Raw genomic sequence first — 20541 nt, forward strand, 5'->3', positions numbered from 1 at the left:
GGTCTAGTATCCCACTGTCAGACCGTGTGGGGCTCGGTGGTCTAGTATCCCACTGTCAGACCGTGTGGGGCTCGGTGGTCTAGTATCCCACTGTCGGACTGTGTGGGGTTTGGTGGTCTAGTATCCCACTGTCAGACTGTGTGAGGCTCAGTGGTCTAGTATCCCCTTGTCAGATTGTGTGGGGCTCGGTGGTCTTGTATCCCACTGTCAGACTGTGTAAGGCTTGGTGGTGTAGTATCACATTGCACAAATGCAGTGTCAAGGGTTGAAACTGTACAAGATAATGCAAAAGGTCAACTCATGGTTACTTTGGATCTTATTGCAGGTTATTTTGGAGGATGTTGCAATGTTGCATATCAAACCAGATCAATTTACTTATACCTCGGATCATTTTGAAACTATAATGAAATATGCAGAGAAGCTGATTCAAGAAGGGAAGGCTTATGTGGATGACACTCCGGCCGAGCAGATGAAAGCGGAGCGTGAGCAGAGGATAGAATCCAAACACAGAAAAAACCGTAAGGCTCATTTGGTGTTGTGTATTTAAGTGAGACTCTTCTTGTATTCTGCTTCTTTATAGAACATGATTTCTTTTCTGTGAAAGATACTTGTTCGGAACACATTTGAGACTGTGATTTCATACATTCCTCTCTTAGAATTCCTTTTCCTTTCTTTCATCTTTAAATTCTTATGACTTCGTTAGCATCACAATTGTACATGAAGTGTGCATGCCCTTAAGATCTCATTTATTATGTAGAGTGTTTTGCATTGCATTCATTCCCTTAAAACAATTCCTTCTGCAACACCTGGTAGTTTTCTCAATTACTTAGGCTTTCTAAAATGTCTGATGATAAAGTTATTATCACCCCAGTCTTCTTTCAGTGTGTGGGTAGATGTAAATGTAACAATCTTGGTACTGCCCTGTGTCTCTGAAATATTGCTTGACAAAGAAGCATATCTTTCTTCTTCACGCCTTGTCCCCTGGGCGCCTCATCTGGCCTCTTTGCAGGCTCTCGTTGTGTTGTCAGAACTTCCACACTACTGCGTTTAAATCTTGATGTCACACTTGGGAAGTATAGTAAATTCAAATTGTTGTAGACATCTTTCTGGTTTTTTGGAAAGTCTCCTCTACATTTTTGAAGATCGTTAACACGTGGACTTCTAAACCTAACTTGATTTTTGGAGGGCTGATAAAGTGCCCATGATATCTTCAGTAGTTTCCCCAGAGAATTACTGTTTAATAGCTCGCTCTTACCTATATGGAAAGCCTGGTGGCGCAGTGGTTAAGAGTTTGCCTGCTAACCAGAAGGTTAGCAGTTTGAATCCACCAGGTGCTCTTTGGAAACCCTGTGGGGCAGTTCTCCTCTGTCCTCAGGGTCGTTATGAGTCAGAATCAACTCGACGGCAACGGGTTTGGTTTTGGTTTTTATCTAAATGGGGCAGATCTTCGATGTTCTGATATAGGTAGGACTATTGTGTGCCATTGAGTCGATTCCAACTCACAGCGACCCGGTAGGACCATACATAGTTACGCGGAATATAGAGTTCTTTTTTCTGGGATTAAACTCTACTTTCTTGTATTGCTGTTTCCTGTCATGCCTCGTTTTCTTATTCTGAGTATCCTGCTTCTCACTGGGATAACTGGAGGGGCTTCCAGGGAGCCCAAAGGCTCAGGCTCTCAGCCCAAGCCATGTTCTTCAGACGGGTGTGGGCTGCAGTGCCAATGCATGTGGCCCCATGGGCCGGACAGACGAGTCTGTCCCCAGGCATGAAGTGGCAAGGGAGGAGAATGCTGCTGCATCGAAGACAGAGAGTTAAAATTTGAGCGTGGGAAGAAGGGAAGAGAAGCTGACCAGGAGTGCCAAGAGGGGAAAAGGAGAAACACTGGGTGAGAGGAGCCCTCCAACCTCGTATTTCCTCTTCCCCTTGGTTGATGTTATATCAGCGGGATTTGTTGGCTTTACCACTTCTTAAACGTAGGCATAGAGTACATTTCCTAAATGTACTGAGAGACTTTTTGTCATTAAAAATTGATGCGTTTGCTCTTGGTATCAGGTATTGAACGTATTCCAGTGTTTTAAACTAATAGACTGTGCTTACGTAAAATAAGAACTTGAAAATTTGTATCAAATTATAGGACTATTAAAGTAATTTGAATTGAACCAGGTTAGTAATACACTAGATAAACTAATATAACTATCATTTTATAGCTATTGAGAAGAATCTACAAATGTGGGAAGAAATGAAAAAAGGAAGTCCATTTGGTCAGTCCTGTTGTTTGCGAGCAAAAATTGACATGAGCAGTAACAATGGTTGCATGAGGGACCCAACGCTTTATCGCTGCAAAATTCAGCCACACCCAAGAACTGGAAATAAATACAAGTACGTATTTCAATATGCTGGGGAGCCTTTGATGCTTTCGCTTTGGTCCTCTCCATAAACACATAATAGATCCTGGCAGAATAGTCAAGAGACTTGTTCATCCACAGATTAACTGGCTGGGCAGCCTTTGGTAATGACACTTAGTCTCTCAGGGCCTCAGTTTACTCACTGACAGTGAAGGTCATATCAGATCACAGGTAGTCCTCGATTTATGACTGGGTTCTGTTCTGACAACTCAGCTGTAAGTCGGTTTGGATGTAAGTTGAATACCTCATTTGTTTTATTTGGTCCTGAGGTAAGTACGAATACCTCATTTGTTTCAGTCAGTTCTGATGTAAGTTAAATACCTCATTTATATATATATATATATATTTCTGGTACTTTAGATGAAGGTTTTCGGATTAGTTTCTCATTAAACAGTTAGTACGCATATTGTTTTTTAACAGTGGTTAACAACCCCACAACATGTCAACACTGTCCCTTCTTGACCTTGGGTTCCCTATTACCAGCTTTCCTGTCCCCTTCTGCCTTCTAGTCCTTGTCTCTGGACTGTTGTGCCCCGTTAGTATCGTTTTGTTTTATGGGGCTGTCTGATCTTTGGCTGAAGGGTAAGCCTCGGGAGTGACTTCACTACTGAGCTAAAAGGGTGCCCGGGGGCCATACTCTTGGGGTTTCTCTAGTCTCTGTCAGGCCGGTAAGTCTGGTCTTTTTTGTGAGTTAGAATTTTGTTTTACATTTTTCTCCAGCTCTGTCCAGGACCCTCTGTTGTGACCCCGGTCAAAGCAGTCAGTGGTGGTAGCCAGGCACCATCTAGTTATACTGGACTCAGTCTCATGGAGGCCGTGGTAGTTGTGGTCCATTAGTCCTTTGGACTAATCTTTTCCTTGTATCCTGTTGTCTTCATTCTCCCTTGCTCCTGAAGGGGTGAGACCAGTAGAGTATCTTAGATAGCTGCTTACATGCTTTTAAGACCCCAGAAGCTACTCACCAAGGTAGAATGTAGAACATTTTCTTTATAAACTGTGTTATGCCAATTGAGCTAGATGTTTCCCGAGACCATGATCCCCACAGCCCTCCGCCCAGCAATTCACTCCCTCAGGGAGTTTGGAAGTGTCTGTGGAGCTTCCATGACCTTTCCTTGTACAAGTTGTGCTGGCTTCCCCAGTATGGTGTACTGTCTTACCCTTCACCAAAGTTACCACTTATCTATTGTCTATTTAGTATTTCCCCCCGACCCCTCCCATCCCTCGTAAAAATTCTTTTTGTGTGTAAACCTTTTCATGAGTTTTTACAGTAGAGGTCTCATACAGTAGTTGTCCTTTTGTGATTGACATTTCACTCAGCATAATGTCTTCCAGTTTCATCCATGTTATGAGATGCTTCACAGATTCATCATTGTTCTTTATCTTTGTGTAATACTCCATTGTGTGTATGTACCATAGTTTGTTTATCCATTCATCTGTTGATGGACATCTAGGTTGTTTCCATCTTTTTGCTATTGTGAACTCCTTTTTTTAAAATAATATTTTATTGTGTTGTAGGTGAAAGTTTAAACAGCAAATTAGATTCCCCTTTAACAGTTTTTATACAAATTGTACTGTAATATTGGTTACAATTTTTACAATGTGTCAGCATTCTCATTATTTCCTTTCTGTTTGTTCTGTTTCCATTAGTCTAGCTTCCCTTCCTCTCCTTGCATCTCATCTTTGCTTTTGGGTAACTGTTGACCGTTTGGTCGCATATAGTTAACTGCTTAAAGGAACACATTACTTATAGGTAATATTGTTTATTTTGTAAGCCGATCTATTATTTGGCTGACAGGTGACCTGCAGAAGTAGCTTCAATTCCAAGTTCAAAGGGTATCCTAGCGTGATAGTCTCAGGGGTTCCTTTAGTCTCTATCAGTCCATAGGTCTGGCCTTTTTTAGGAACTGAGTTTTCTCCTACATTTTTCTCCCATTCTATCCGGGACCTTCTATTGTGTCCATGGTCAGAACAGTTGGTTGTGGTAGCCAGGCACCATCTAGTCCTTCTGGTCTCAGGTGTGAAGAGGTTGTGGTTTGTGTGGGCTGTTAGCCCCACGGACTAGTTTCTTCTTTGAGCCTTTAATTTCCTTTATTCTATTTTGTTCCATATCAGTAGAGACCAATAGTTGTATCTTAGATGGCTGCTTGCAAGCTTTTAAGACCCCAGATGATATTCACCAGACTTGGATATAGAACATTATCTCTGTGAACTATGTTATGCCAGCTGACTAAGCTGTCCCCTGAGACTAGTCCCAAGCCTTTTGACCTAATAAACCAATCCCACGAGTTGTTTGGATATGTCTAGGAAGCCACTGTAACTGTGCCCCCTATCTGGTTGGTTATGTATGTGTATATATATGCAGCAAACACAAGTGGATGTATCCATATGCCTACAGATACACCTATACAAGCATGTGCATTTACTCGCATATGCCTTCCTGTACACATATATGCATCCATGTCTACCTGCGTAACTGCCCACATAGTTTTTGGTTGTTTCTGGTGTTGTTGCAGAATTGTATATATTATAGCATTTACCAAAATTGTCCCTTTTTTCTCTCGTACTTCTTAGTGTCTTTATTTACCTTGGTCAAGTTGTGCTGACTTCACCCATATTTGGGATTGCCTTTCCCATCACCAGAAGTAATAAGTGGCTACTATATAGAAAGTGATTCCCCCTCCTTCTCCCTCCCATCCCTGTTAACCACTGAAGAACTTTGCTTTCTGTATATATATCTGTTTTTGACTTTTTAGAATAATGGGACCATACAATATTTGTCTTTTTGTGATTAACTTATTTCACTCAGCATGATGTCCTCCAGATTCATCCATGTTGTGAGATGTTTCATGGATTCATCATTAGTCTTTATAGCTGTGTAGTATGCCATTGTATGTATGTACCACAATTTGTTTATCTGTTCACCTGTCAATGGACACTTAGGTTGTTTCCATCTTTTTGCTATTGTGACTAATACTGCAATGAACATAGGTGTGCATATGTCTATTCATGTCACTGTTCTTATATCTCTAGGATATATATTTAGGAGTGGGATTGTGAGATCATAAGGTATTTTTATTTGTAGCCCTTGAGGAAGCCGCATACTGTTTTCCATAGAGGTTGTACCATTTTACTATCCCACCAGCAGTGTATCAGAGCTCTAGCCACTCCACAACCTCTCCTGCATTTGTTGTTTTCTGTTTTCGTGATCATTGCAATTTTTACAGGGGTGAGATGGTATCTTATTGTGGTTTTCATTTGCGTCTCTCTAATGGCTAATGATCACGAGCATCTTTTCCTGTGTTTGTTGGCCACTTGAACGTCCTGTTTGGTGAAGTGTCTGTTCATGTCCTTTGCCCATTTTTTCTTATTGGATTGTTTGTCTTTTTGTTGATGAGCTGTTGAAGTTTTCTGTATATTTTAGAGATTAGACCCTCATCAGATAAGGCATTCCAAGGATTTTTTCCCATCTGTAGGTTTTCTTTTCACTCTCTTGATAAAGTCTTTTGATGAGCATAAGTATTTAATTTTTAGGAGATCCCATTTATCTAATTTATCTTCTGGTGTTCGTGCATTTTTAGTTTTGTTTGATAGATCGTTTATGCAGAAAATTAGGTCCCCTAGTTTTGACCCTCTGTTATCTTTCAGAAACTTTATAGTTTTAGCTTTAACATTTAGGTCTTTGATCCATTTTGAGTGAGTGTTTGTGCATGGTATCAGGTATGGACTCTTGATTCATTTTTCTGCAGATGGATATCCAGTTTTCCCAGCACCATTTGTTAAAGAGGCTGTTTCTTCCCCATTGAATGGACTTTGACCCTTTGTGGAAAATCAGCTGCTCATGGATGGATTTACTTCGGGGTTCTCAGTTCTCTTCCGTTGGTCTATGTGTCTGTCATTGAACCAGTACCAAGCTGTTTTGATTACTGTGGCTATATAGTAAGTTTTGAACGAGGAAGTGTGAGGCAACCTACTTTGTTCTTCAGTATTGCTTTAGCTATTCGGGGCTTCCTTTCCATATAAGTTGGAGATTAGTTTTTCCATTTCATTAAAGAATGTTGTTGGGATTTGGATTGGGATTGCCTTGTATCTATAGATTGCTTTTGGTAGTATTGACATTTTCACAATGTCAAGTCTTCCAGTCCATAAGCATGGAATATTTTTCCATTTATCTACATCTCTTTTAGTTTCTTGCAGTAGTGTTTAATAGTTTGCATGTTTAAGTCTTTTATGCTCCTACTTAGGTATATTCCTAGATACATTATTCCTTCAGGGACTATTACAAATGGTATTGTTTTCTTGATTTCCTTTTCAGAGTCCTTGTTAACATAGAGGAACCCAACTGATTTTTGTGTGTTGATCTTGTACCCTGCCACTTTGCTGAATCCTTCTATTAGTTCCCGTAACTTTCTTGTGAAGTCTCTGGGATTTTCTATTTATAGGATCATGTCATCTGCAAATAAGGATAGTTTTACTTCTTACTTTCCAATCTGGATGCCCTTTATTTCCCTTTCTTGCCTTGTTGCTCTAGCTAGGACTTCCCATACACTGTTGAGTAAGAGTAGTGATAAAGGATGTCCTTGTCTCCTTCGCATTCTCAAGGGGAATGCTCTCAACTCTCAATCTTTCGCCATTGACAGTGATGTTGGCTCTTGGTTTTGCCTATAAGCCGTTTATTATGTTGAGGAATTTCCCCTTTATTCCTATTTTGCTTAGAGTTTTTATCAGGAAGGGGTGTTGAATTTTATCAAACGCCTTTTCTGTGTAGAGTGAGATAATCATGTGATTCTTTTCCTTTGTTTTGTTTATGTGGTGGATTATGTTGATTGATTTTTCTAATGTTGAACCATCCTTGCATCCCTGTTATGAATCCCACTTGATCATGATGTTTTTTTGTTTTCTTTTTGATATGCTGTTGAATTCTGTTGGCTAGAATTTTGTTGAGAATTTTTGTGTCTATATTCATGAGGGATATTGGTCTATAATTTTCTTTTAAGTGGTGTCTGTGCCTGGCTTTGGTATCAGGTTTATACCGGCTTCATCTAGAATGAATTAGGGAGTATTCCTTCCCTTTCTATGTTCTAGAATAGTTTGAGTGAAATTGGTGTCAACTCTTCTCTGAATGTTTGGTAGAATTTTCCAGTGAAGCCATCTGGGCTGAGGCTTTTTTTTTTTTTTTTAAATGACATCTTCAGTTTCTTCTTTCATTATGGGTCTGTTCAAATTTTCTATCTCTATTTGTGTTAGTTTAGGTAGGTAGTGTGTTTCTAGAAATTTGTCCGTTTCGCCTAGGTTTTCAAATTTGTTGGAGTACAGTTTTTCATATTTTGTTAATGATTCTTTTTATCTCAGTTGGTTCTGTTGTAATGCCATCCATCTCATTTTTTATTTGGTTATTTACATCTTCTCATTTTTTCCTTTGTCAGTTTGGCCCAGTGGTTTATCAATTTTATTGATCCTCTCAAAGAACCAGCTTCTAGTCTTGTTGATTCTATTGTTTTTCTGTTTTCTATTTCATTTATTTCTGCTTTGATCTTTATTATTTTCTTTCTTGTGTTGATAGGACTTCATTTACTATTCTTTTTTTTTTTCCATTATTGCCTTTTATTATCAGTATCTTTATAAATTCTATCTTTATTTGTCTTTAGGGGTTGGAAACATTACATATAAACTTACAGATATGTTTTAATAGAAACATATACATAAAAAAAAAGCACAAAACATAAAAATTTACTCCGACGATGAAGAGTTGAACGACATTGGCATTTTGTCAGTTGTTGCAGTAACTCCACTTGTGGAAGTTTCTGGATTATCTAGATTATCTACATATGGATTGTCTATATTGTGGGAATTGGAATGGCATGTCTAGTCAGAAAATCAGTGAGAGTTGTCTGTATGGTCCTTTTCTTCTTTCTGTATTTTATGGTAACGTCTCACTCCTTCCCGAATTTGCCTATTGACTTCAGCAAAGTAAATCATAAAATTGAACATCTGTGAGTGAATGTCTGAGAATGATAACATCAAATTATGTGCTGCAACATTATATGTAGTAAATATTACTAATGGTAAGACGTACAGTATAAAAAACCGAAATGGACAGTTGAAAGTGCGGTTTGTAGTATCTCAAATATGTTGTAGGTCGGGAGCTACCTGTATGTCTAAGATCACTTCTGTCTATAAGAGTCATAGGAATAAAAGCTTCAAAGATATGAAAAATATAAGAAAGTATCGTACATTTTTAATAATTTTAATTAGTTTTCAGATTAACTGTTCTGTTTTCTTTAAATAGCTCACCCCGCAATAGCTTATTTTATAAAGTGAACCATAGAATGTATGTTTTTATAGTATGAAGAAGTCTACTACTGCATGCTGAATTGCAACCCCAAAAGAGATATTGGTGAATGTAAATGATTACCTGGGTAGCTAGTACGACTGTCTTTAAACTTGAGGGTATGGATGTGTGTGTCCATGTGTAGATAAACGTCTATGCGGTTATACGTGTATAAATATGCCCATTATTTACCAGGATGATTACTCCTTGTTTTATTAAACAATTACTTTGAAAACGTTTGGAAAAGTAAATTTGGATACACATTTTCAGCAGCACCTAATTGAAAAGCATAATGCAGTAGCATCTTAAGAAAATCAAATTTAAAAAATTAGAAGGCATAATATGGTAATGTACTTTTAAAAATTCAAATGACAACTGCATGTATGTGTGTACCTTATTTTGGGCAGATACTGCTTTTAAGACAATTCCATCTTCAGATGGAATTTTAGCCTAATAATTTACTTGCAGAAAGTGAAAACACTCTGTTCTTGAGTGCATTTAACTCAAGTATTAAAGCCTTTATAGATTTACTTGCATGGGGGATTATCAAAGATGCTCAAAAGCTAAAGTCCCTCGAATTTATTGTATACATATATAGTTTATTGCTTCTTACCATTGTATTCATTGACCATTACAAAAATGATTGTAGAATTTGCCAAAGCAATATACAATTGTGTATTTGATTGCAAATACGCATTTTTGTTTGAATACTGAGTGGATAACTGATTGATCATTCTCAAAGGCTGATCTAAGATGGAAAGGGTGAAATGTTTCATGTTGATTTTCACAACTTTCCTTTTTTTCCTAGTGTTTATCCGACATATGATTTTGCCTGCCCCATAGTGGACAGCATTGAAGGTGTTACACATGCCCTGAGAACAACAGAATACCATGACAGAGACGAGCAGTTTTATTGGATTATTGAAGCTTTGGGCATCAGAAAACCGTATATTTGGGAATATAGCCGGCTAAATCTCAACAACACAGTGCTATCCAAAAGAAAACTCACATGGTTTGTCAATGAAGGACTAGTAGATGGATGGTATGTGTAATGTTACATGAAATTGATAGGAAGTAAGAATATCAGTGATGTACAGAGTGCTTTGAGGGTTGGGGAGGGTGGTTGAGAGGAGGTAGAACGGGTAGGCCTGCAGGGTTCCCCGACTCTAACTTCATTGCAACCAGGGCATAAGGTTTCCCCCGCTTTGTCATAATGCAACAGACATGGTGTGCCCATCATGAACCATGGCACTCAGGGATGGAAACCACTCATGAGGGCACGTCCTCTGCAGAGCTCAGAGTTTCATAGAAAGCGGCTGTGGCTTCTGGTCCTCCATAGATCTGGTTACCACCCTCCACTCTCTGCCGAGGTGCTGAGGTTTTTCTTTCAGCCAAGTCCCAGGAAGGCCAGCAAAGCCTAAGCTGAGATGAGGCCCTAAGTGGTCTGTGTCCTGTTTGAGGCTCCACCTGGTGGCACAGTTGCCCAGAGGACTCAGCACCTAGAAAAAGTTTGAAAACCTTTGTAGCCTGTAAATAACGTATATAGGATTTTTATGAGATAGACATGAGTATAAAAATGAAGGTGGTCTTAACAGCCAGTGAGTATATCCATGAAATGTATCTGTTCAGATGTGTTACCATGTTTATAAGTCTAAAAGATTTTTTTTATCTGAATTAACAAGATTGTATATATTAGTTTATATTCACATCACATAATATTGACTAAGGTGTATATGAAGAATATGTCAAATAAATAAATAATGTATTTTATACTGTTTTATTGTGGAGCTGAATTTGATAAAAGGCAAGTTTATCTTGAGCCCCATACAGCAGGTTTAGTTACTGAAGTTTGCAGATCTCTGAAGAATATTAATAGCTTAGGTATATATGCTTTTACAACCCGAAGGGCTTCATAAAATATATTCATGACGTGGATGACGCCAATGATGCCATCTCTTATCTGATCTTGAATGTTTGTTTAATAAAAAGCTAATCAGACTATATTAATGCATGGGTTTTCCGTATGTGAAGATGTCACCAGTGTGTCCTTTTTCAAATGTACCTTTACGATGTATTTCCAGTGGTGCATTTATTTCACTGAGCAAGCAGGTTTCCTGTTCCATGAACTGGGGCTCTCAGGTACTGTCATCTACCCAGTTAATACAACCAGCTCTTAGTCCAAACATTTAAAAAGCTGTATAATTTATTATTCATTAAGGCATTTTGTACTCTCTGCATCGACACATTAAAAAAAAAAAACTCCTTGGTAATGAAAAATTTACATATTCCCAGGGATGACCCAAGATTCCCTACAGTCCGTGGTGTCCTGAGAAGAGGGTTGACGGTGGAGGGACTGAAACAGTTCATCGCTGCTCAGGTGAGTGGTGGTTTCCTTCCCAGGTGCTGTTTGAGTCTTTAAGTGTCTGTTGATATCCCTTTAGTTTTTATTTTTCCTTTTTGTTGGCTTTCTGCCCCTTGTTTGTTCCTTGTAATGCAAGGGCAAAATTAAAAGTACGTGTAGCGCTGTTTATAACAGTGGAGAATTGAGAATGTCCTAAATGACTCACCTGTTGTTGGACAAAGCCAGCTGTGGTTTTTTTTTTTTTAATTGTACTTCAGATGAAGGCTTACAGAACAAATAGTTTCTCATGAAACAGTAGTACACATGTTGTTTTATGACATTGGTTAACAACCCCACAACATATCAACCCTCTAACTTCTCAACCTTTTATTTGGTGAGAATACACATAGCCCAAGATACACCATTTCAAAAATTTCTACGTGTACAGTTCAGTGACATTGACTACGCTCTTCCAATTGTGCTGTTATTCTCACTTAAGATGAAGGCTTACAGAACAAAATAGTTTCTCATTTAACAGTTACTACAAATGTTGCCCTATGACAATGGTTAACAATCTCACAACACATCAACAGTATCCTTACTCAACCTTGGGTTCCCTATCACCAGCTTCCTTGTCCCCTTCTGCCTTCTGGCCCTTGTCACTGGACTACTGTACCTCGTTAGTCTCATTTAGTTTTATGGGGCTGTCCTCTCCCAGGCTGAACAGTGAACCTCGGAGGTAACTTCACCACTGAGCTAAAAGGGTGTCTGGGGGCCATACTGTTGGGGTTTCTCTAGTCTCCTTTAGGCCAGTATCTGGTCTTTTTTTGTGAGTTAGAATTATGCTCTACATCCTTCTCCAGCTCTGTCCAGAACCCTCTGTTGTGATCCTGGTCAGAGCAGTCAGTGGTGGTAGCCGGGCACCATCTAGCTGTACTGGACTCAGTCCGGTGGAGGCCTTGGTAGCTGTGGACGATTAGTCCTTCGGACTAATCTTTTCCGTGTATCCATCCTGTTCTCTTCATTCTCCCTTGCTCCCGAAGGGATGAGACCAGTGGAGTATCTTAGATGGCTGCTCACAGGTTTTTAAGACCCTAGACACTACTCACCAAGGTAGAATGTAGAGCGTTGTCTTTATAAACTGTGTTATGCCAATTGAGCTAGATGTTCCCTGAGACCATGGTCCCCACAGCCCTCCGCCCAGCAATTCAGTCCCTCAGGGAGTTTGTATGTGTCTGTGGGGCTTCTATGACCTTTCCTTGTACAAGTTGTGCTGCTAGTTTCCCCTGTATTGTGTACTGTCTCACCCTTCACCCAAGATATGTGGTATTTTTTTACCCAGTAAAATGGTTTTAAAAAACCCCAAACAAACAAATAAACCCCTCAGTCTATAGGGTAATCAAATTAGTTTGTATACACTAAACTTTGTATTACAACGGACATATACCTGCAAGCGCTTCTTGGGTTTATTTTTCCTAAATAAAAGTTTTTTTTCTGAAAAAAAAGTTCTGATTAATACCTCTTGCCCATTAAATTGTTTTGTTAATGTTTTTCTAGGGCTCTTCACGTTCAGTTGTGAACATGGAATGGGACAAAATCTGGGCATTTAATAAAAAGGTACATGTTTTAACTCTCAGTTCTCTTTTCTCATGCCGAACTTCTGAATTACATATCGAATTCATTAGTGTGCCCATGGTAGAGAAAAATTTGTGAAGAATATTTGCAGACTTTCAGGAAAATGGAATGTTTTCCTTTTTTAAATATATAAAAATTGTTAAGCCTATTAATTATCCCAAACAAATAACAGTGATTAAAACAAACTTGGAGTTGTGGGGATTGGTAATAGTTTTTTCCTTACATCTTTTATGAATACTCTGCATTTCATTTTTCTGCTTTCAAGCTGCGAACTCTCTGTAAGAAGGTATTACTTAACGCTTGTCTTTGCCTTAGTGCGTAGCTTTTGGCGTATTACATGTTGTAACCTGGATATTACATGGCTTTGAAGCACAATCACATTTATATAAAAGACTTGATTATACAAACTCATTGAAAAATGCATTATTCCTGGTTTTAAGAAACATGTCCTCTGGTTTTCTTAGTGGCAAAGGGAAGATCCGGCTAACTCCATTCTACTGGTCCCTTGTGTGCTGAGAGGACATAGAGTTTTATTATTATATATCTCATTGAGTTGTATTGAAGGTTCACTAATTACAAGTCCTGTGTCTTATTGAATTGCAGCTCTTTTTTAACTGTTTCTTAACTGAAAATCAAATGAGGAATACTGCATATTGATATTGTTAATTACTAATTGGAAGCAGATGCTTAGACACTATAATAAGGCAAATCACAAACATGCCGAGTTTTAAACTATGCTTTCTGTGATTGTGTTCTGTAAATTCTTCTCTGGGGATTGCTGCTTGACGGTGCTGATGCTTTGCCTCAAGAAGTAATTGCTTGTCTCGCATGTGTCTTGAATTTCTTTTATTTAATCTCGTGATTAGTCAGCTTTTTGGTACATAAAGGAACTACTAATTGGTTCTTTCTGTTGCTGCAGTTACAAATAATAAATACTAGTACAATTTACAGGCAAAGTTAACATTGGCGCACTTTCCATTAATGATCCAACTTTCAGAGGTTTTAATTTGTAATAAATTAAATATATGAAATGTATTTCACTACAGTCAAATAGTTGTGTAGAGTTCGTGAAGGTGACCAGCACATTCCCCAGTCCTCTTTCCCTCCATTTTTCTTCCCCTAGGGAAACCTTTTCAGTTCTTGTAGTCATTTAGGTACTGGTGTTTATCACCCTATCTCTAAAGGAGATGTGTGCATCGCTCCCTCTGATATTTTAGTTCCAGCCATTATCAGTTGGCCTCCCACTATGAAAGATAAGGATTTAGGCTTCTTACTTCTTCTCGTAACTTTTTGCTTTGCTTGTATTTTTTGTTTCTCGTTTGCTTAGTTTTCTGATTCAGTCTTAAGTGCTTCACAAGTTTGTAAATTTTCTTCCAAGATGCTCAGGTGCCTCAGATAATCTTTCAGTTTCACCTTAGACATGTCTGCAGAGCCTCTGTGCTGCTCCGATCCCATCTGCTGAGTGGTCTTGGATGTCTGAAGCTCAGCTGTCTTCCCAGGCCTGTCTTCGTCAGCGTCCTGGGGACTCCCTTTGCCTCTGTTCTGTGATGGACATTGAATTCCTGTATCTTCTGCTCTTTTCATCATCTTCTTGCTTTGCCATAGCATATCCTTTGGTAGCTCCCTTAGAAGGGGAGCGTGGGATGGAAAAGATTTCTTGAGATCTTGTATATGACCTGTTTTATCACTGACTGTTATAGAATCTTCTCTTTGTACCTACTGTTCTGAAATTTTCATCCTGATGTGGCTTGGTGTGCATTTGTTTTCATCCACATCCATCAGAAGAACAGGTGGCTTCCAATCTGGAAATGCATTCCTGGGGATTTTCTTGAATTCTTTTTCTTTTTTCCCTGACTGTGTTTCTTTCTTCTCTCTGGGTCTCTTCTTGTGCAGATGTTGGACCTCCTGGACTCACCCTCTAATGTTCTTAACTGCACTCTTAGTTTACATCATGTGTTTTGCCTCTTTCTGATAGGTCATCCTACCTTTCTGTTGAGTTTTCATTTATGCTGTCATATTTCCAAGATTTCTCTTTTGCTTCCCTGGTCATGTTCATGTCTCATGGTTATAATCTTAATATTTCTTTTATTTCCCTTTTTACATCTCTTTTTCTTCTAGTTGTTTACTTTGGTTTCTTCCATTCATGTTCAAGGCAGTTCTCAGATGTCTGGTTAGCCTTGATTATCTGCTCATGTTTAGTGTGGAGTACTAAAAGTGATTGGAAGCCCTACGTGCAAGAGTTGGGCTTGTCCCCTGAGCTTCGCTATAGGATCATGGCTGGGCCAGTTAGGTGGAGAGCCCCATGCCAGTAACTTTGTGTCTTATCTCTTGGATCAGACAGCTTCCACTGGGAAAGTTTCTTTCGTTCACCTCCCTGGCCGCCAGGACTTTTGAAGCCGTGTAGGGGAGAACCGCGGAGGGCCTCACATCTAGTACCACACATTGGCTTCATCCCCTTGTTTGGATCTCCAGGCGTTCTTTTCACAGAGTCAATTTCATTCTTCTGCGAGGTAGGAAGGAGGCAGGTGCCTGGTTGTACAGGTCGGCAGAGGGGTGCTTCGTAAGCAAACTTTCACCACTCTGTAGCCATCCCATTCATCCCCCTGCACCGGTCCCTGGCACTACCAGTTCCTGAGTCTTTCGAGGATTTTCCAGTAGAAAAAGGGTTGCAGTTGGTTCTTGGCTTTCTCCATTTTTAGAATTCTGTTTCCTTAGCCCACTAAGTCAGTTACCACTCTTCCGTATATTTTTTTCAGCTTCCAAAATTTTGTGGCTACTATCTCCTCTCCTATTCTATTCTAAAGGTTTATGCCTTTAAACAAAACAAAATCCTTCCTGCCTTTTTCAGCGGGGTTGGGAGGGAGTGAAAGCAGATGAGAATCTTCAGTCTGCTCTATTTTTCCTGAAGTCTGTGGGGTCTATAATCATTAAGTGCCATCTTATAAACACAGTCCATAGAAACATAACACATCATGCAGATTGGTAGTGGATGTGAAATCATTCTGATCGGGTACTTTTTTGTTTCTGTTACTGGCCTTCATTACATCCTCCTACACTGAAGCCCATTCTCTCTGATCTTGAGCTACAGTTCCCTTAGTTAGAGGTCATGTTACTTACAGTCTCTCTGTTATTTTCTAGCCTGCTGTTTCTTTCCAAGCTCTGAAAATGAGATTTCAGTATAGCATCAGTGAACTGAATTTAACGCTGCAGCATTGTGAAGTAAGCATTAGGGGCAGAGCTGAAACATGCTTTGTATGCTCTCTTGCTCTTTGTAACAGCATTTTTTTAAAACAACTTCTACCAAAAAAATTAGCTGGAGTTCTTTAATTACATGCTTCTTTGGAGATAGCTTTATTTACAGAGAGCATTATACACGATAAAATAAAGGAGAAAGGAGCGCAGCGAACAGTGAGACATGGCGTGATTAGGAGTCTCAATATCCCTCTGAAAACACAAACCTTGTTTTCTTAATCTGACTTTTCATCTTGACTTGACACTAATACATAATTTTTCTGTATCGTAGCTAAATGGAATATGTTTCTATAGAAAAAAGGCCCCCTTGATGCTGGGAGGAGGCAGTTCCAAAGCTTCCTCTGCATTAACCTCATTGTCCTAACTTTCTTCCTGGTTCACTTGAGTGTTAAGATTTAAACTTCAGTCATGGCAGAAGAATCGCAGCTTTGAGGTATTGTTTCAGAGTTATTCCTTGCCTCTGTCAACCTTTGCTGCTTGAATTTTTAGATTTAGTATTTCAGTGGTACGTTAATGAAACCTTTTTCCCTCAACTCAGCTAGTAAATTTCAGTATGTCGAGACTTCTAAACCCCCCTGCCTTGAAATGAGGAAAGTTTTCCTTTAAATTTTTTTTTTAAATTAAACTCCAATAAATAAAACAAACGTGTAGCTGTTTTGGTTGAAGTGTGTTAGTGGGGTCTGGGTTCCTACTCTCTTCAGCCCCATTCCTCTCCTTTCCCCTCCAGCTGAACTGCCTTGAAATCCTTAGGGCTCTTTGGAGTAATTTGAAAGCCACTGATGCAGAGATTTTTAGACTTGTACAGTTTTAGAGCTGAAAAAGGACTTTTAAATCTTTTAGTCCAAGGCTTCCCAAACTTTCCTGATTCTGACAATCCTGTAGAATGCTTCTTCAAAATACAGGTTTCCACTCTCTGCTTCAGACAATTAGAATCATAGTCCTTTAGTGGGGAGTGGACTGAGGATTTGCTCCAACAATGGCCTAAGTGATCATTAACTAAGCATGAGAAACAGTCTCTGCTCTGTCAGGTCAGGAGACAGCTGCAGCGAAATGAAGTAAGTTTCCCAGGCAGGGTTGTTTTGTGTTAGCCTCTTTAAAGAAATATGTCTTACTGGCTTACATACCGAACTGAGTGGTCACAAGTTAAATCTCGCATCATTCTAACTGGTAGAAGCTGGAAGAAGGAACCCTTAACAACTAAGAATGACACGTAAGCCTCAAGGAAAGAGTGAAACAGTAAATTTGGACAAGTCCCGATTTCAGCTGAGGCTTTAGTTGTGCTGTGAAGTATAGGCAGAGGAATAGCAGACAAGGGGAAGTTAAATAGCTTTTCAGAATTTGCACGAATAACCCTCTGAGGATGGTTTTCTTCTCTGAGTTCGTTTAGAAGTTCCACAATATCATTCTTTTCAGGAAGCCTAAAAATACCCTCAAAGCAAAACAAAAAACCCAGTACAAAACAAAGCACACAGAAAACAGCAAAGTTTAATTCGCTGCGATTTCTTGCATCCTTCCAGCGGGACAAAGAACAGCTATTCCTTGACCTAGCTGTTCGGCTCTCCGTGTACTGTGTCTGCGTGGTTTCCCATATGCTTTCTAGAAGGTCCTTACGTGGCACAAATGGTTTCTCCTCGACTAACACCACAGCAGTGCCATTGTGTTTTGTCATCGTGGATAGTTTTAAATTGAACAATAAAGTGAGAAGAATACATCAGCTTCAGAAGGAGATGCTACCGCTGTTTTGGAGATGGAGTAGGTTACAGCATAACGAGTATTCAAGAAGTCAGTCTGCATATATTTATTGATTACCCGTCTCTGCCAGGCCCTTGCTAGGAACTGGGAATACAGTAAATGTAGACTCGACCCTGAAGCAGCTTGCAGACTACTAGAAATATTTTCTCTTGTTTATATTTCTGATTTATGAAATTGCCTTATTATAGTGACCTAATGCTGTTCTGCTTTTGGTGTTCGTTTGTGGCCTAGGGTGTATTATAGAAAACGATACTGAGACACAAGTATTTACATTCCTTTCAAGTGGGCTTCTCCTGCAATACAAAACTGAGTACCACATTTACCTGTAGGATTAAAATATAAACCCACAGGATAATTTTTCCTCACTTTCTAATACCAGATCTAAAAATTATTTCAAAAATATTTCTAATATTATGCTTCAGCTGATTGGTTTTTTCCCACCTGCCAGTCGTTATTTTTAGGCAGGATCTATAAATTCTTCTGTAGTTTTGATTTACGATTGTTTTTCGTTTTTTCTCCTTGCAGTTAAATGTTAGAGGCAGGTTGACAGGCACAGCAACACATTAGCAAATGCAGTAACACAGAGAGCCAGTTAGTCTTCCTGCACTGTCGTTCATGGATTTGTGAAGGTTTCTGAAGTATTTGAAGGTTGTAACATGCAGATGGTTTCTTGCAGGTTATTGACCCGGTGGCTCCGCGATACGTTGCATTACTAAAGAAAGAAGTGGTCCCTGTGAACATTCCCGAAGCTCAGGAGGAGATGAAAGAAGTAGCCAAACACCCAAAGGTCACCCCACAGTTTCACTAATGCTTTTTCTCTGAATTAAAAGATACAGCAGGATAATAAAAATGAAAGGGGCTTTGGGGGCCCACACGTAGCCTGTCGGCACTCTGTTCTGAGCCCAATGTAGTTATAGTATCAGTTGCTACAGCAAAATGATTTTTCTCAAATGCATTGATGCATTTATTAAACAAATATTTTACTAAACACGTTTAATGTTTATTTCGAAGCATCTCTTTTGTCTTTCAAATCCTGCCCAACAAACTGAAATTTAATAAATGATAGCATATTTTTTAATCCCTAGATCTATTTTCTTCTTCATTTAAGGAATGCTGAAAAGGCAGAAAATTTACTTATCCATACATATATTAAATTATCTTGTCTTCTAAGATATGAAAGTCTACAATTTCCTGCTCCATTCTAAGGTGACGTTGATTGTCCTGCAGTGTCCAGCAGCCACCGATTAGGAGTGATTCTATATTCTCTGCTGCAAAAGCAGTGAGCGTGAGGATAGCAAAGCAGATTCTGGGAGGAGGGACACTATGGAGCAAATAGTACTTTCTTAGCTCTGGAAACAGGAGGAACCTCAGGGGTAGACGCCTCATCTAACCCCGTTGGTTAGCCTTAGAGGTAAGGTGACTGCAACTGTGCCAAAGAGCTGGGATTCAAACTAAACATTGCTGCTCCAGTGCCAGTGTGACTGCTTCCCACAACTGTGCACTGTTGAAGTGCTGACAATGGAGTTGGGGATACAGGTATGTTAACTAGACAGAGAAAAATAAAGCACTAACTTCCTAATATGGGAATGAACTGTTAACAGTGTAGTAACACAGGTAAACTTTTTTTGGTTAAAGAGTAAGCTGAATGAATATAGAAATTTCCATACTTGGCTCAGTAATTTTTGTCTTCAGTTAACACTCTGCTTTTCTTTTATTAATCAGAATCCCGATGTTGGCTTGAAGCCCGTGTGGTATGGTCCCCAAGTGTTCATCGAGGGTGCTGATGCAGAGACCCTGTCAGAGGGTGAGACAGTCACATTTATAAACTGGGGCAACATCAACATTACCAGAATACACAAGTAAGAACTTTTTGTTTGTTTCCAAATAATTATGGAAGAAAAATGGCTATTCTGTTTGTTGACTTATTACCTTAATTCAGACCCATTCATGTTGTTGACTAGTAAATCTGCCCAGACATAGATACTGTAAATTCTGGATACAAGTTAAAATTTTTTTTGCTATGTCTGTTGCAGTTTACTAATATGACATCAGGATGTCTTTTGCTTCTGATGTTAAAAACTACATCTAGCTTAAAAAAATAGTTATCATACTTTGTTGTTGTTGTTAGGTACCTTTGAGTTGGTTCCGACTCATAGAGACCCTACAGGACAGAGTAGAACTGCTCCATAGGGTTTCCAAGGGGCGGCTGGTGGATTTGAACTGCCGACCTTTTGGCTAGTAGGCAAGCTCTTAACCACTATGCCACCAGGGCTCCCTTTTTCATCTAATTCTCATTACGTAATTGCCTGGTATGGGGGTCTTTTGAATGGATTTGTATATATAACATATTCTTTATCCTAAAATTTCCTTTAAAATTGATGGTTTAATGATGCATTTGAGCTTCATAGTTTCTATAATGTGTCGTGCTTATTACATTGATGACATAATGGGAAATAGTGTGCTTGAGATTAGTTTACATTAACTCTGAGATTTTAGTTGCACAGTCATTACGTATGATTTCAAATAACAAGTGTTTTAAGGAGTATTTCGATTTCATAATGCTTAATGCAGATGACTTTAAAATTTGTAAATATGTGCATGTTCTTCATCAGATAATATGTGAGTCTGTTCTCCAGTGGATTATTAGTATCTTGATAGCATAGTATATTTTATTCCTCTTCTTAACCACCCCTACCTATAGCCCTAATATATGTCTGGTACATATTAAAAGCTTAAATAAATTTTGATTTCAATTTTTTCCAAAGAGAATTTCTTATCAGTTTATTATGGATACTGTAGTGCAAAGGAATGCATCTGTGGCAGTT

The 20541-nt window shown here is 39.0% G+C and overlaps 1 protein-coding gene across 1 annotated transcript in view; it reads left to right on the plus strand.

Moving 5' to 3' along the window:
* The window catches only part of EPRS1 (glutamyl-prolyl-tRNA synthetase 1), an 84590-nt gene that overhangs the window by 19042 nt on the left and 45007 nt on the right, over positions 1–20541 (plus strand). Inside the window, 8 exon segments of the mRNA XM_023730868.1 lie at positions 326–518; positions 2211–2382; positions 9545–9778; positions 11029–11113; positions 12635–12694; positions 18393–18503; positions 19439–19540; positions 19542–19575. Of these exon segments, the coding sequence (XP_023586636.1) occupies positions 326–518; positions 2211–2382; positions 9545–9778; positions 11029–11113; positions 12635–12694; positions 18393–18503; positions 19439–19540; positions 19542–19575 (991 nt within the window).

The sequence above is a fragment of the Trichechus manatus genome, unplaced genomic scaffold, assembly GCF_000243295.1.
Source record: "Trichechus manatus latirostris isolate Lorelei unplaced genomic scaffold, TriManLat1.0 scaffold00039, whole genome shotgun sequence".
NCBI classification, from domain to species: Eukaryota; Metazoa; Chordata; class Mammalia; order Sirenia; family Trichechidae; genus Trichechus; species Trichechus manatus.